The following is an 18,262-nucleotide window of genomic DNA, read 5'->3' as shown; positions in this document are numbered from 1 at the left end:
CAAAAAAAAAAAAAAAAAAAAGAAAGAAAGAAAGGGCATAAGCACCCCTATGTTTATAGGAGTATTCCTACTAGCCAAATTATGGTAGCAGCCAATGTGTCTACTGATAAATGAATGGGTAAATATATATATATATATATATATATATATATATATATATATAATGGCTTTTTATTCAGCCATAAAAAAGAATGAAATAATTGCCATTTGCAGCAATGTGGATAGATCTGGAAAGTATAATGCTAAGCAAAATAACCAGAGAAAGATAAATAACCGTATGATTTCACTCATGTGGAAGTGAAGAAACAAAACAAATTAACAAAGGGGAAAAAAACAAGAGACACACAAACCAAGAAACAGATTAACTATAGTGAACAAACAGATGGCTACCAAAGGGGAGGTGGGTGGGGGATGGATGAAATAGGTGATGGGGATTAAACAGTACAGTTATAATGAGCAGCACTGAGCAATGTATAAAACTGTTGAATCACTACATTGAACACCTGAAACTAATAGGACACTGTATGTTAACTATACTGGAATTAAAATAAATTTTTAAAAAGTAGGAAATTAAGATACCCCCCTAATCTCTCCCATAGATGAGTAATACTTCATGTACATCTGGCATTAGACCGCGACTGTCAACACTTACTTTTTAATAATTTTTTTTAATGTTTATTTATTTTTAAGAGAGGGAGAGAGACAGAGGGAGAATGCATGCAAGTTGGGGAGGGGCAGGGAGAGAGGGAGACACAGAATCTGAAGCAGACTCCGGGCTCGGAGCTATCAGAACAGAGCCCGATGTGGGGCGTGCATTCGTGAACCACAAGATCATGACCTGAAGTCAGACGTTCAACCCACTGAGCCAACAAGGCGCCCCAAAACTTTTAACCCTTTCTTTGTAAAAAGATCTCACCACACAAACCCATCCAGGCTGGACATCAGTCTCCAAAACAGCTAAACCTTCTCACTTCCCTGTAGGAAGCCTTAAATTCGTTACAAACAAAAGTACAGTAGCTATTCTCAAGAAGAAAGAGGAGCTGTCAAAATGCATCAGTGGGAAATATCAACCACATATTTGGAATTCTGTGGGCATACGTTTACAAGAAGAAAACAGGCACCTGGCAGAAAAAATTTTTAAGGAAATTATTGAGACATGATACATTTCCTGTCAAAACAACACATGAGGTGGTGATTCATTCCATCAGTATCTTTTAAATGCTATGCAACTTGAAATGCTCCATAAGTTTACTGGGGTTCAGTTGTGGCACACAGGAATTTCAATTTTCATTACTGAGTTATTCCAAAGATCCTATGCCCCAAAACAGGTAAAAACCAGCATGTACTTGGCATATAAACAACACTACTGTTCAATGGCACTATCGTTTACCTCCTCGAGTTCAGTTTTGGCTACAGCTGTGGCCATCGATGTAATTCAGAGTGGTGCAGTGCTTAGCCTGAGACTGTTCCCAGTAGAAACTTGAGAATCCGTTTGATCTTGACATGAAGCACAACACAAAGACCTTTCTCAAAATTTCCCGAATTCTTTAAAATTGTTTCAATTTTCAAATGTCTGTAATCAGGATGTACACAAAGCTAGGTTTTCCCATATAAATTCAAGATGTAAAGTTATTACAAGCATATTGCCAAAATAAATTGGAACAAAGAAGTCTTTTCTAACACCCAACTTTCTAACCCGTGGCTAAGTTAAACATTTACAACATAACCCCAAATTTGAAAGGGTTTCTTCTTTAGGTAGCACAATAAGGTTTTTTTTTTAATTTTTTATAGGTTATTGTTCTTAAATTTACATCAAAGTTCGTTAGCATACAGTGCAACAATGATTTCAGGAGTAGATTCGAGGGATTCATCCCCTATGTATAACACCCAGTGCTCATCTCAACAAGTGTCTTCCTTAATACCCCTTGCACATTCAGCCCATCCCACCCACCCACCACCCCTCCAGTAACCCTCAGTTTGTTCTCTATATTTAAGTCTCTGATGTTGTGTCCCCAACTGTTTTTATATTATTTTTGCTTCCCTTCCCTTATGTTCATCTGTTTCGTATCTTAAATTCCACGAGTGAAGTCATATGATATTTGTCTTTCTCTAATTTCACCTAGCATAATACCCTCTAGTTCCATCCACTTTGTTGCAAATAGCAGTATTTCATTCTTTTTGATTGTAGAGAAGTAATCCATTGTGTGTGTGTGCGTATACACACACACACACACACACACACACACACACACACAACATCTTCTTTATCCATTCATCTGTCAGTGAATATTTGGGTTGTTTCCATACTTTGGCTATTGTCAACAGTGCTGCTGTAAACATTGGGGTGCATGGGTAACACAGTAAGTTTTGAAGTTCAAGTGTTTGTGATGGAATTTTGCCAATTGACAGGCATTCCAATTTTATGTGTGAACTACAATGAAGTACAGAATTTCATTAAAATGTTTATTTCTTAAATTTGCTTATTTTCATTATCACTGACACAAATACATATTCATAATATAGATTTAGAACACTGGAATGGCGGGAAAAAAATGGACGATACTTTGGTCCCCATCATACCAGGCTGCTGAGAATGCCCTGCCCCACACCATCTCACACCACAACGTATTTATTTGTATTAATGGGTGCTGATTTGGTTGTAATAAGCCTCTTACCACTAAGCCTCCAGTATCCAGTATGTGCCTCTCTTGTAGGAATTAATAGTTACATGATACTAACCTCAATCAGTGAAGGGTCAAAACTCAAGAGTAACTCTCCAACACTCCAGAGTGGAAATACTTTGCAAAGTACGCCTGGATAAGAGGATTTAGAGCCCCTATAACCACCAAGTAAAGTTCCCAGCACAATAAAGTCCCATTTCCAAAACATCAACAAGTTATCTTTATCAGGAGGTTCAATGAAAACTAGAAAGAACGTCATCCCTTAAAAAATCACTATTTTTATGAGGACAAGTGTGTTTTCTTTAGTATAAATAGGAGATACATGAAATAGAAGAGGTTTTAGATATTTGCTATACCTCTTGTGGAAAACAGTAAAACCAAATTAAGTGTTAGGAACAAAAGTAGGGAAGATGGAAGGAAAGGGAGAATGAAGAACGGAGAAAAGAGAGAGGAAAGGAAAGAAAATGAATTACAACCTTTATTTTAGCTAAAATTTGACATCAAAAACGCTGTGCATTTCAGGACATATTCTGCACCTAGCCTAGATGAATGGACATATAAGTAAATTAAGGTCCATCTGCTAAAGTCAAATTAAGATCCACTTCCAGTCATCTTAGAATTCAATTTACAGTCATTGTGGGGCACCTGGGTGGCTCAGTTGGTAAAACGTCAAACTTTGGCTCAGGTCATGACCTCACTGTTTGTGAGTCAGAGCCCCATATCGGGCTCTGTGCTGACAGCTCAGAGCCTGGAGCCTGCTTCGGATTCTGTGTCTCCCTCTCTCTCTGCCCCTCCCCAGCTTGCACTCTGTTTCTCTAACATTTAAAAAAATTTTTTAATAAATGAAGTAATTGCTAGATTACTACTGGCTGATTAAATATTTCATGAGCAGTGAGGTACAAACAACAACATGGGAAATCTCAAGCTATGAGCAAGCATTTCTCCCTGTGATAGATACAACACTACAAACCCAACTTCCTTAACAATTTAGATGCTGCCAACTAAGTGCCTTAAAATGCAATGAGAACCAAGCATTGGGCTAGTAATCAAAGGGATACCTAAGACACCATGATTACCTCCACAGAACAAAGCCTAGGAATGGGACACACCAAAGAGAAGGGCTTGACCCAACCCCATGGATTTGAAGTAAGGCCATCAATGATCAAAGAGATCACATGACCCACCTGGTAAGTCAGTAGCAGTGCTAAGATTTCAACCCAAATTCTGCTTCTGTTCCAGCCTCTGTTATACTCAGACTTTAAAAACTTTCTTCTTGCACAGAACCTACCACCACACTTAAATGAATGTCACAGGGGCACCTGGGTGGCTCAGTCAGTTGGTCATCCCACTCTGGATTTCAGCTCAGGTCATGATATCATGGTTAGAAAGTTCGAGTCCCGGGGCGCCTGGGTGGCGCAGTCGGTTAAGCGTCCGACTTCAGCCAGGTCACGATCTCGCGGTCCGTGAGTTTGAGCCCCGCGTCAGGCTCTGGGCTGATGGCTCGGAGCCTGGAGCCTGTTTCCGATTCTGTGTCTCCCTCTCTCTCTGCCCCTCCCCCATTCATGCTCTGTCTCTCTCTGTCCCAAAAATAAATAAAAAACGTTGAAAAAAAAAATTTTTTTAAAAAAAAGAAAGTTCGAGTCCCGCATGCTGTTAGCATGGAGCCTACTTGGGAGTCTCTCTTTCTCTTGCTCTCTCTCTGCCCTTCTCCCATTTGCTCACACACTAGCTCTAATAAATGAAGCTTAAAAAAAATAGCACAAAATTGACATTCTGTTACTTTTAATTTCTGCTTATCAACAAAGATGCCCTAACAGCCTATGAAGATAAATTTTCCTACTATCAATGTGAAAGGAAAAAATGCTCATTCTTCATTTATTTATTTTTTGAGAAAGAGAGGGCTCAAGTGAGTGAGAGGCAGAGAGACCGGGGGAGAGAAGGGGGGGGGGGGAATCTCACAAGGGGCAGAGAGAGAGGTAGACAGGGAGAGAGAGAGACAAGAGAGGCTCAAGCTCACGAACCATGAGATCATAACCTGAGCCAAAGTTAGATGCCTAATGACTGAGCCATGCAGGAGCTCTTATTCTTCATTTTAATACAAAAAAGACACACCTTGATTTCCCAGCCATAATCCATCAGGAACTAGAGAGAATGATAGAGGGATTCAGGTGCACATGACAGACACAGGTCATTCTCTTTTTCAAAATGGCATATTCTGAAGTATCCAAATTATGCTTGGCATTCTTCAAGATGTGATTTTTCTTCAACTGTTCATGGTAAAGTTGGGCTTTCCGTACTATAAATTCCTGTTTTTGTAAGACGAGCCAAGTAAAAAGTTAATTTGAGACTTTCTGTAGATAAGAAAGCCTTGATTATTCATTTTTATTGCAAAACAATTTATATGTGCAATAGATTAAAATCTTATGTAAAAAGAGGCAAGTAAAATTTTATGAAGCTAAAAAAAAAAAAAAAAAAGACACGAGACCTTTATCTCATAATAAACTACTATTTCAGTCCAAATTAGTACCTAGGTAACCCTCAAGTAATAATTAGATCCAATGGCTAAGATTTGAAAGATTCTTAACACTGATTTTCAATGAGGAGGCTCTCAATAGTTCTGGTGATCAAAAGAAACAAAGCAAGTCTTATTAAACAACTTAGGGTGACAAAAAAAAAAAAAAACAGTTGCTTCTACTGTATTCCCCCTTAATAATCCATCAGTTAAAAACCTATTAAAATGTTGAAAACAGGCTGTGTGTGTTGTCACTTGCCTCTAAGAATGAGGCGTGGACAGCAGGAAACTTTCTAAGTTTCTAAGGACTGTGGTAACTCGTACAAAAGGTACTTTCGGAAATCCATCTGTGAGAATTTCTGACCAGTTACAAATCTGGCAGGTACAGGAAAGCCCTACACAAAAATGTCAGCGGAGTTGATTCTTATGAAAGTGGCTTTTTCTGAACAAGAGGGAGATAGATTATACTTTCTACTGAATGATAAAACCGGGCCTTAATTGCCCTACCATTTCATCCCATGTGCCACCACCCACCTTTCAATGAAATCACTGCCTAAAGAAATCAGTTCATAGGAAAAACCAAGAACCTCCCATTTGGAAAGGACAGGCATTCTCTGGATGGATGGAGAGACCTTCACAGTCTATGAGCTCAAGACTAAAGGCAGGCCTCCTGATTCCTAGTTTGGTGTGGTTTTCCACACAAAGGTAAGAATAGTTTTTTTACTCCCTTTTCTGCTTCTTTTACTCAAAGAATTAGCCTGTCAGGCTCTGAAGAGTTAGGCCAGGCAAACCAAAGCCCCAAATAACCCAAGGGGAGTGAGGAGTAAAAAGAAAAAAGGAAAAAGGAAAAAGAAAAAAGAAAAAGAAAAACACTAAGATTTTTATTTCCATTTATTTTTAAGCCAGAACATCAGAGAAGAGAAATAGGTCTGCTTAGGACTGGTATGAAATGAATGATATAGAGGATTTTTCTCTATTTAAAATTCATCTTCTCTTTGAGGGAAATGATTTTCCAGTTGAGGAGGACATAAAGAACATCTCTAAGTGGAAACTCCTTCGTGAAGAAACCATTAAATTGCTTTAAGTTCCAGGCTGCTAGACACATGGAGACGACATTCAGAGGGCTGACAGACAAATGAAAAGATGTTCATCACCACTCACCATCAGGAAAATACAAATCCAAACCACAATGAGATACCACCTCACACCTGGCCCAATGGCGAAAATTACCAATGCAAGAAACAAATAGTGTTGGCAAGGATATGGAGTAAAGGGGACCCTCTTGCACATAGGTGGGAATGCAAACTGGTGCAGCCACTCTAGAGAGGGGAGGTCCCTCAAAAAATTAAAAAGAACTACCCTAAAATCCATCAATTGCACTATTAGGTATTTACCCAAAAAGATACAAAAATACAGATTAGAAGGAGCTTATATTATATACCCAACTATTATTTCACTGTATGTGAAAATAAGTAAATAAATAAATAAATAAATAAATAAATAAATAAAATTTAAATTAAGGGGTGCCTAAGTGACTCAATTGGTGAAGCATCCAACTTTGGCTCAGGTCATGATCTCGTGGTTTGTGGGTTTAAGCCCCACATCAGCCTCTATGCTGACAGCTCAGAATCTGGAGCCTGCTTCAGATTCTGTCTCCCTCTCTCTCTGCCCCTCCCCTTCTCACACTCAGTTTTTCTCTCTCAAGAATAAATAAACATTAAAAAAATAATGATGATTTAAAAAAAAAATCTAAGAATCCTATGTGATTTTCCAGCCATAATCAGCAACTATGGAAAATGATGGGTTTCACCTGTAAGACAGGGACCTGTCATTCCAATTTTCTTTTTTTTTTTAATGTTTATTTACCTTTGAGAGAGACAGAGACAGAGTGTGAGCGGGAGAGGGGCGGAGAGGGAGACACAGAATCCAAAGCAGGCACCAGGCTCTGAGCTGTTAGCACAGAGCCCAACGCAGGGCTCAAACTCAGGAGCGGTGAGATCATAACCTGAGCCCAAGTTGGACACTTAACCGACTGAGCCACCCAGATGCCCCAGTCATTCCAATTTTCAAACAGGCAGATTCTACAAGCTGTAGATCCAAGAGGTCTCTTTTGATCCTAAACAAGTTGCCACAGCAGATTATTAGAAGACTAATGTCTGAATACCTCAAAGAAGAAACAGTGGCCACTTGGAACCAGTGTGGATTTCCTAAGATGAAGTCACTTGAGAATAACCTTGCTCCATTGTGTAGTTTCTAATGAAAGATGGAAGGTTAAAACTTCGATCCTAGTACAATAGTAACTAGTTGAACTCTACCAGAAATTGGTAGACGTCAATCTGAAATTTGTACAGAAACACCAAATTACCCTGCCTTCAGGACTAGAATTTTAGCCTAGATAATAGTGTTATTATTTCATTAAGGCATTAAAGAAACACTCATAAAACCATTGCAAAACTTAGAACTAAAAGTAGTAAGTTTAACCATCTAAAACACCTTGAAAGGTTAGAGCAAAGAGCCAAATACAGGAAATTAATTTTGAGAAATTCAGTTCTGTTCATACGACTAAGAAACCAATTGCCCAAGTCTGCTCAGAACAACAGGTGTTTAAAAAAACAAACAAACTTGGTAATTATGAGATAACGGACCATCAAGAGTCAGTAATGCTATTTAGAAATACCATAGTTGAAATGCCTTCATTTGAGCAATCATTTTTTTTTTAGTTTTAGGTTTTTTAACATGTATTTATTATTGACAGAGAGAGACAGACCATGAGCATGGGAGGGTCAGAGAGAGGAGGAGACACAGAATCCAAAGCAGACTCCAGGCTCTGAGCTGTCAGCACAGAGCCCGACTGCAGCGCTCAAACTCAAACTGTGAGATCATAACCTGAGCAGAAGTCGGACACTTAACCGAATGAGCCACACAGGCGCCCCAAGCAATCATTCTATCCTAGGTTCTGTGCTAAGCGCTTTCCATAGACTATCTTATGGAGTTCTCCTCACAAAACTATGAGAGTAATAGCTAAAATCAGAATTTAAAGTTTAAGTGACTTCCCCAAGACAAGGTAGGAAGGAGTGGAGCCAGAAGTGTCCTCGGCTCTGACCTGAAGCTAGTAATCCTAACCATGAGGCTTTACCACCTTCCTAGAAGGGGACAGGGGTGGGACAGTTAGCCAAGAGTGTGAATGGTTCTACCATGCTCTGTGCTGTCAAACAGCATCTGAAAGTACTGGACTTTAAGAACCATAGCAAACTGGGGTATATTCAGTATCCCGGGGCGGGGAGAGGATTCAAAATCCTGTTACTTAAGCAAAGCTGAACAGGTTTTTCTTTTCTAATTTAGAAGACTTGAAAGCAGGCTACTAATTCATGTTTCTAAATCTAAGGGGATGTCATGAAAGTCAATTGTTCAGAATGGTCCCTCATCAACAAACTATGATAAAAACAATTCTCTCCTTCATTAAGTATAGCAGCCTAATCTTTCCAAAGATACACTGGGGACAGGGAGGTGATGTCAACAAGACGGAGAACTAGGCGGTGCCAACATTTATCCCCCAAGAACAAACAACTACAAACCAACAAAAATAACTCTGGGAAAGTTTTGCACTCTCCTAAAAAGCAAGAGAAATCCTATGGAGCTAAAAAATGGAGGATGGCCATATAGAGCATAGGAAGCATCTGACCTGTGTCATTCATTCCATCCTGCCAGTCCAGAGTAGCTTGGTGCCAATAACAATCCCCTAGAGGGATTTCACCCCACATGGAAAAGCATAGGAGAACCCCTGAAAGCCCTATCAATTCACCAAGGGGGACTACATGAGAAGAGAAAAAAGCAACTAGAAAATAATCAGGAAGCAATTAAGTAAATGTCAAGAAGTTGTTTTTCTCTAGCAATAAGGACTCTACAGTACTCTAAATGTAAATGGTTTACATTTTAAACAGTGCAGCTGAATGAATAAACAAAAAAAAAAAACTAAGACCCAAGTATGGGTGCCTAGAAGATTCAACCTTGAAGAATACTCACAGGCTAACAGTGCAAGGACAGAAAGACATTCCACACAAATGGAAACTGAAGAAAAGCAGGGATCCCTATACTTAGGACACAAAGGTTAGATCAAAATTTATAATGAGAGGTAAGTAAGGTCATTATACAATAATATAAATCAATTGATCAACAAGATTTAACAATTTTATGTGTACCTACTATCAGAAAGCCTAAACATTAATTTTACAGGTATGAAGACAGAAATAGACAGCAAAGCAATAGTACTAGGAGACTTCAATAACCCATTTCCAACAATAAATAGATCCAGACAGAAAAAAATCACTAAGGAAAGAGTGGATCTTAAGTACACCGTAGGCCAAAAGGACCTAACATATACAAACATTCCATTCAACAGCAGCAAAATACACATTATTCAAGCACACACAGTCTACTCAAGTATAGATAGTTTTTTAAAAAAACAAAATGTGTCCTGACAAATTGAAGATAACTGAAATATCAAGTATCTTTTCCAAACGTTATGATATAAAAGTAGGTATCAGTGACAAGAAGAAAGTTGGGGAGTGGAAGAGGGAATCGCAGTATGTGGAAATTAAAAAAAAAAAAAGCATCTATAGTGATCAACACATTAAATAAAAAGGTCAATAAATGTGATACAATGCTTTCATAAAAATCTGACCTCAAAAGATTCAAAGAAAGCATTTGACAAAATTCAACCTAAGTTTCTACCAACCGATGAATGGGTGAAGAAAGTAAGGTATATATACACAATGGAATACTACTCAGCCATGAGAAAGGCAAAGTCTTGCCTTTTGCAACAACAACAATGAATCTGGAATGCATTATGCAAGTGAAATAAGCAAGGCATGGACAAATAGTGTAAACTATCAATAACATGTGGAATCTTTTTAATAAAAAGCCAGTTTAATTGTAACAGAATTGAATGACGGTTGCCAGGGGCTGGGAGAAATGAGGAAATGGGAACACACAACTCAAAATTTGTACCTTTTGACCTTCAAGACTAAGTTCTGAGGATCTAATATCCAGCATGCTAACTATAATTAATATGGTATTGGAGTTAATCCAGTATTGTCTACTTGAGACTTCCTGAGAGAAGATCTTAAGCATTCTCACCACATACACTAAGAACTTCACTGTATGAGATAAGTATTATCCTTCCCCAACATATATAATAAGTCATCATGTTGTACACTCTCAATACATACGCTTGTATTTATCTATCAACTTGAGGGGGAGAAAAGTTAGATTGGGGGGGGGTCTTTGTGATTATTAGCTCCCCATCACTCCAAGTATTCAAGGACAGTATTCAAGCAGTCAAATATTCAGTAGTAAGCTACACAGGGGGATGGTGCACCTGCTAGAAACTAAAGAATAACTTTCAGGTTTCTCTCAATCCTAAGACTCTGACTTTAGCCAAGAAATTTATTTTCCCAGACTGAACATACAATTTTTTAAGTTAATTTATTATAGGAGAAAAAAGGAGAGGGAGAGAGAGCAGGGGCTGAGGGAGAATCCCCAGCAGGTTCCTCACTGACAGCACAGAGGCCAACATGGGGCTCCAACCCACCAACACAAAATCATGAACTGAGCCAAATCCAAGAGTCAGATGCTTAACCAACTCAGTCACTCAGGCACCCCTGAACAATTTCTTAAGAGGCCTGTGCAACTGCCCATTTACATCTAAGACTAGTCACCTAATGTCCTGAGCAACCTTTACCTCTCTTCCTCTGCATCCCAGTATTTTCTAATGCAACCCATACCTGATACACAGGAAAACATTGCCATTAGCCCTTGCAGGAATGCTGTAAACTAAAAGGACTTCTAGACATGAGAGCAAAATTACCAACCTGAACATGCTACAAGGCAGCTTAAATCAGGGCTCCTGCTTTCACTGAGCTTACAGTTAGGTCGGAAAGTCAAGACTAACACATAGGAGCCCAAAAGGAAAGCAGGGTCAGGTGATCAGTGATAAATATGAGCGACCAGCCATGTATTAACGAGTTCGGAAGGGAAAGAGTTCAGTTGTATTAATCTGGTCAAAAGATTAGTAAAAAAGAAGCTTGAGAAGAAGTAAGCTTGAGCTTGCTTTGAAGACTGCAACAGATTTTGGGGCGCCTGGGTGGCGCAGTCGGTTAAGCGTCCGACTTCAGCCAGGTCACGATCTCACGGTCCGTGAGTTCGAGCCCCGCGTCAGGCTCTGGGCTGATGGCTCAGAGCCTGGAGCCTGTTTCCGATTCTGTGTCTCCCTCTCTCTCTGTCCCTCCCCCGTTCATGCTCTGTCTCTCTCTGTCCCAAAAATCAATAAACGTTGAAAAAAAAAAATTTTTTTTTAAAAATAAAAAAAAATAAAAAAAAAAAAAAAAGACTGCAACAGATTTTAAGGAGAACAGAAAAGAGACCAAACGTGAGGTGAGAGCGGTTAGCAGGCATACAGCCTATTCCATAGGCAGTTATTAGTTGTAGTTAATGTAAGTAGAGGGTCCACAAGAGGCAGCAGGGGACAAATGACATGCCCATAGGGAAAAGGAAGTCCATGAGAAAAATCCCTTACTGAAAATTTTCAAAAGTAGAATGCCAGAAACCCCTCAAGGTTAGGAAATAGATAGCAAACCCAGGTCTATCACCTTTATAAAAAAGGCCAGGACCGCCTCAGTTGAGCACCTGACTTCGGCTCAGGTCATGATCTCACAACTTGTGAGTTTAAGCGCCTCATCAGTCTCTGTGCTGACATGGCAGAGCCTGGAGCCTGCTTCGGGTTCTTTCCCCCTCCCCCACTCACACTCTGTCTCTCTCAAAAATAAACATTAAAAAAAAATGTGTTTTTAAAGGCTAGGCCCACCAGAGATTCGAAATTCAGGTGATAACAACAAACCACCAAGCTTGGAATCCTGGGTTGGGGCTCAAAGTAAGGAGCCACAATTTCCATCACTGAGCATCTCCTACCATTTGAAACTAACATCTGGTCATACAGCAAACCAGGAGGCTGAAGAAAAGGAGGGAAACTGACAAAGAGCCAGGAGACAACACAAAGGGTGGGAGGGGACCACACAAGACAGAAATTTGCCCCAGTGGAACCTCTTGATCTTCACCAATACTTTTTTTTTATTATTTTTGAGACAGAGTCAGAGCACGAGTGGCTAAGGGGTAGAGAGAGTGGGAGACACAGAATCCAAAGCAGGCTCCAGGCCCTGAGCTGTCAGCACAGAGCCTGACACAGGACTCTCACTCACGAACCATGAGATCATGACCTGAGCTGAAGTCAGACACTCAACCGACTAAGCCACCCAGGTGCCCCTTCACCACTACTTTTAAGTCCTTAATAAGACCTCCTGTGCTCCAAGTCCTGGAGCATACAGTATTCCTGCTGGGGCTTTCCTGTTTATCAGGTGTGGAATCTTTATCATAAAATTCAGAAAACATCCACCAGCTTATCTCTCGGCTTCCAAGAGCTGTATTACCGCTTTAAAATACAGGGAGCTCTTTGGAATAAAGGGAGCAGGGTGGCCTATGACCTGCATGCATGGGATCTAGACTTTGATGTGTAAAATCTCTCTGGACTAAGTCCAGAAAGATAATACAGTCTTTTCAACCTATGACCGTCTGGGGAAGAAGAGGAGGGAAGTTAATGGTCTTAATAGTCCACATCCCATCAAAATGCTCACAGACTACTGCAGGTACTGTATCAACCCTGGGGACAGTACATTCCTGGCAGCGTTGCCCAAGATAATAAGGCTGAACTGACAAATGCCCACCTTCCGAATTTTATTAGTTTACACTGTGACAACTGGCAGGTCCTTAGAGACCATCCAGTCTACTCTGTTTTACCAGAGGAGGAAATGGAGACCCCGTGAGGGGTCATACTTGGCCACACTCATACAGCTGGGAGATCACAGGCCATCTCCATCCCGGACTCCTGACTTGGGCGCCTTCACACTGACCTCTCACTGCTTTCTGAAACCTGGAAAACCTGCTAAAGCTAAAACTTTGTAATTGCCTATTTACCATTTGTTACAAATATCATCACCAATGCTTTCTAGAACTTCCTCTCTGCCAGGCACTTCTAGAAAGGCTGTGAATTAACTCACTGACTCTCACAACAACCCGAAGGGGCAGGTTACAATGATTATCCCCATGTTACCCATGGAAAACCTCAGGCAGAGAAGCATCATACAACCAGGACAGAGCCAAGGCGGGCTAACTAGACAGTCTGGCTCCAGAGCCCCCACTGCTATTCGCTTTGTTACCGTTTTAAAGAAGTTATAAAGTGACGTAAGAAAAGGAGCAAGCCTTTAAGCACAAGGGCATGGTAACTTGTGTTTGCCAATGAAATTAGGAGCTCAACCATGAAGTCATTAGCAGGCAATTTACCTCTCGATTAACATATGAAGGGAAGGTCTATGAATTTTAATATACAGACTTAGTTAACCCTTGAGGTATTTTTCAAGAAGGTAAAATGGTCACGTGCACACCTCTCAAACAAAGCCTGCCTCTTGAAACACGGCAGAATCTTACCTGAGGACTGGTTTAGAGGGTCTCTTCTAGACACGCTATCAAGGAAAGTAAACCGGTCATTGCTGGTCTCCACCAATGCTGGCCTTCACTCATAGATACAAGGTTTTCCTCTCAAGAAACCTTACTTTTACATGAACTTCCTACACAAGTCAAACCTCAAGGGGCGCCTCACTCAGTTGAGTGTCTGACTTCAGCTGGTGTCATGATCAAAGGTTTGGAGGAGTTTGGGTCCCACCTCGGGCTGGGACTTGCTGCTGTCGGCGTAGAGCCCACTTTAGATCCTCTGCCCCCCTCTCTTTACCCCAAACCCACTTGCTTGCAGGCGCACGCACGTGCTTTCTCTCTCTCTCCTTCTCTAAGAATAAATAAAACATGAAAAACAACTTTTAGGGGCGCCTGGGTGGTGAACCAGCCGATTTTGGCTCCGGTCATGGTCTCATTGAGTTCAAGCCCCGCGTTGGGCTCTGTGCTGACAGCTCAGAGCCTGGAGCCTGCTTCAGATCCTGTGTCTCCCTCTCTCCCTGCCAGTACCCCACTGGTGCTCTCTCAAAAATAAGTAAACATTTTTAAGTTTAAAAAAAAAAAAAAAGTCAAACCTCAAATTCAGGAAAAAAAATTAAGGAGAAATCACCTCTGAAGGATAGAAGTACATATGATAAAAGAGTTCAAACAAATATCACTGGAACAAATGCCCAATATTCAATTACGTGACGTTTTTGCTTTCCCTCATTTAAAAAATTATGTCAAATCTCATTATCTTGGTTATCCAGGAGAAGTAGTCCAGGAGCAATAATGCTAGAAATAAGCAAATTACTATTGTGCCAAGATCAAATTAAGGACAAAATTACAGTTGATTAAGATGTACTATCACATAAAGGCACCTGACATTTTACCAAAAGTCTTAGCATCAAGTGTGCAAAAGTCCGCTCAAAATACAACAGACCCTAAAAACTCTGAACTTAGACCAGTATTGCCTTAGATGTGAAATCCACAGAAATTTAGAACCCAAAATAACAATTACCCAACCTGACCCATCTCTTCCTAGCAAATCTTTTTTATTATTATTTTTTAACATTTATTCATTTTTAAAAGAGCACAAGCTGGGGGTGGGGGGTGGTGAGAGGGAGGGCAGGGAGAGAAGGAGACACAGAATCCAAAGCAGGGTCTGTCAGCACAGAGCCCGACACAGGGATTGAACCCACGAACTGAGAGATCATGACCTGAGTTGAAGTCAGACACGCAACCCACTGAGCCACCCAGGCGTCCCTCTTTGTAACAAATCTTAAAGTCACATGAAAAAATTATCCCGTTGCTTCTCTGTTCAACTAAAACAATGAAAGTACAAATGGAATTACACAAAACCTTTATCAACTACATCTGTCCTATCTAATCAGTAAATTAACACATAATACAATTAGTCAGCCTAGGAGTTTTAGAGTAATTTGGGCTTTACCATCATTTACCAGAATAATTTGGCAATACCATTGTAGCCAAACCCCAATCAGGGTTTTCCAATATTTATAGCATTCATTTTTCGGTACAGTCTGCTTAGTAATAAACTCTGGCCAGACTTCAAGTTAGAGCTTAAGTACCAATATAGTACTTGTTTTTATACACAATGCCAAACATAAACGTATTGTGTTCCAACTTTAATACCTTTTGAGGATACTTTTCCTTTTCTCATATGGCATACACCCAAGGTCATGTATCAGAGCTCACCTCAAGTTTCTACCTAATTCGTCTTAGCCACCACACAACATTTTAAAAGTACGAGAAAATATTCTCAACTCTTATGCACTGCACACGTTAAAAAAAAAAAAAAAAAAAAAAAAAAAGGTGTTAACCCCAAATGAGGCCACTGATGAAATTTCATCGAGCCTTTATTACCATTTCCCTCTTTAAGTGCTTCTAAACTTCTTAAAGGGCAGGACAGGTGCTTCAAAGCAAAGTCTAAGGACACGTTACATAACCTGTTCTTGGTTGACCAGGTTATACGGTTGTGATAGATAAGGAAGAAAACTGTCAAAAGCAAAACAAACACTAATTCTGTTCTCCATTCTCCTATTAGCCAGGACATTCGAGTCACACACCCAGAAGCTGTGTGCCTCAGTTTCCCAACCACTAAAGCAGAGGTCTGATGTGATCCGAATTCCTATTTAATCAAAGTTAATGAGCACAATAATCACACAAAGTTCCCTACAGACCCTTACACTGGAATACTATGTTGTAGAAAGCAATTCCAAAAGGTTTCTGCAGTATTCATTTCTTGTCCTCCAAACCCTCCAAAGGAGTTAGGTCGGCCATTAATCAGGAGGAGGCAAATAGAGATGTTTTATTAAGATATATGTAAAACCCAGAATTTATACAGAAACCTTCCCCTAAGTTCTCACTCTGGTTGCATGGTCATGTGCAAACAGCAACCCACAAAACCTAGTAAAGACAGGTCTCCTTTCTGTTCTGAAAACAGGATTTCGCTTTCCCTGACAGCTCCAGGTCCTAGGAACAGAGGATGAGAAAGCTTCGGGAAATCACAGACCCCCAGGACCATAAATGAGGAGGGGACTGGGGGGCGAGGTTTTGTGTCGTTTTGTTTTGTTTTTTATAAGGTTTGCGTTTTTTTTCTTTCCCAACTGGCGCGGGTCTGGTGGTAAACCACCGTAATTCCGGGTCTGCAGAGATTGGTCTAGACCCAGGCAGGGGTCATTTCAGGAAGCTGGGCAAACACAGATGTTGCTGCCTTTCCGTGACCCACCCAGCTGTAACCAATAGGGGGTCACTGTGGGCTCCTAGGGAGGCAGATGGATTCTCTCCTGGAACTCTAATGGGCGTCTGGGAAACCAGAGCTGGGTTTCCAAGGTGGCCCCAGCACCCAGCTTCTACCCAGCCTCGACAGGAAAGGATGCCTCCTCGGCCGAGCACAAGCCCATCGTTGTGACCCCCTCCGGAAACTCTAAGCAGGAGAAGGTTAGGGTACCACCCACCCACATCCCAGATGTTCAAGGGGCACACAAACCCGTAAGAATAAAATCCGACGGAACGCCGACCGCCCCTCGTAATCAAACGTCTGCAGCTGCCTTTGAAAATACAGCAAATGTCTCCATATGAAAGAGTGCTAGCGCTGGTACCGTGAGGTCTGCTCTCTGGGAGCCCAGCCCCACCAAGGACCCTCACGCTGGAGCAAAGACACCGATGGGGAACCAGCTTTCGAGCCGCCCCCTACCCCCATCTCCACCGCAGGAGTGCATCTCCGTGGCTCTCAAAGGACCCCGACCGGGCCTCCACCCGCCCATCCCGGGACCCCCCAGCGGCAACGAGAGGGGCCACAGCCTTCTCGGTGCGCTCCCGGCCGCCCGGCGCAAACCACCCCAGGCTCCACAGCGGCCGCCGCCGCGCCGGACGGTGCGGCCCTTTGCACTTGTTGCCGTCCTCCAGGGGCAATGAGGCGGCAGGATCCCTCGCGCCACTAAACCCACAGCGGCACCCACCTTTCCACCTCTGTTGCCCCTCGCGTCCCCCAGTACCCTGGAGAGAGTATTTCTGGGCTAGAGAACTCGAGCGAGGGGAGCAAACTTTTCTGCCCTGAGCTACCAGGAGACGCGGGGGATGGAGCCCCCAAGAGCACTTACCTGGAGCCAGGGCCCCCACAGCCTCCGGAACCCCACCGAGACGCTGCAGCCCGCGCCCTGCCCGAGGGCGTCTGGAACGCGCCCCGGCCCGCCGCCGCCGCCGCCCGTAGCCGGGAAGGCTTTCGCCGAAGCTGCCAACGCCCGGCCGCCCCGGAGGCTGGAGCCAGCGCGGAGGGGGCGGAGCCGCGGGCGCGCTCCCGGAGCCGGCTGGCTGCGCCCGCAGCTCGGGCCGCCCCCGCTCCCTCCGCGCCTGCCGGCTGCCACTGGATCCCCGCCTGCCCACCTCCCGGCCCCGGCATCACATGGCCGGGCCCGCCCGCCGCCGCGCCCGCCACCGGCTCCAGGACGAAACCTGAAGCGGCCCGACCGCGCTGTCTCCGCCGCCACCCCCACCCGCCTCCCGGCGCGCCTCGCCTTCCCTCCCCCATCCCGGAGCGCCCAGTCGGGCGGAGGCTGGCGCGGCCCCTGCGGGGCCGGGGGAGGGCGAGGTCGCGTCCAGGGTGCGGCGCCCGCGCTCCCTGGGCCCCCCACGGACCTCGCTTCGGCGCCGCCTGAGGAGGGAGCCGGCCATGCCCAGGGGAGGCGCAGGCTCTTCACTTAAAAGCCACCACACCGGTGACAGGCCATGGCCCAAGTGTTACTTGAAAACCAGACGCCCCCTTTCTTCTTGAGGCTCACGTCCCTGTGTCCTCGGGCTGTGCGAGCCACCTTTGCCTCCGCGTTCGTGCGGGCTAGTGGCTGCCTTGCAAGTCCTTGTAACTCACAAATTTCTCATGAGAACCGTAACCTGTTTTCACAACGAAAAACTGCGCGGGAGGGGCTCCCTTACCATCCAAGGCGCTTTTCCGGTTAGCTCCTCATAACCCCGAGCACAGAAGCTTCTCCGTCAGCCAGGCCTCCAAAACACA

At 42.9% G+C, this 18,262-nt stretch overlaps 1 protein-coding gene across 1 annotated transcript in view; it reads right to left on the bottom strand.

Annotated features, from left to right (window-relative positions):
• The window catches only part of LOC125935227 (collagen alpha-1(III) chain-like), a 59,189-nt gene extending 41,264 nt beyond the window's left edge, over nt 1–17,925 (bottom strand). The window contains exons 1-2 of the mRNA XM_049648886.1: nt 17,752–17,925; nt 17,355–17,637 (exon numbers count right to left, since the gene is read on the bottom strand). Coding sequence (XP_049504843.1) covers nt 17,355–17,637; nt 17,752–17,925 — 457 coding nt within the window. The remainder of the gene's footprint in view (nt 1–17,354; nt 17,638–17,751) is intronic.
• Between the last annotated feature and the right edge of the window lie 337 nt (nt 17,926–18,262).

Source organism: Panthera uncia, assembly GCF_023721935.1.
Source record: "Panthera uncia isolate 11264 chromosome A1 unlocalized genomic scaffold, Puncia_PCG_1.0 HiC_scaffold_17, whole genome shotgun sequence".
Classification (NCBI taxonomy): domain Eukaryota; kingdom Metazoa; phylum Chordata; class Mammalia; order Carnivora; family Felidae; genus Panthera; species Panthera uncia.
This window is presented reverse-complemented; position numbering and strand designations above follow the sequence as displayed.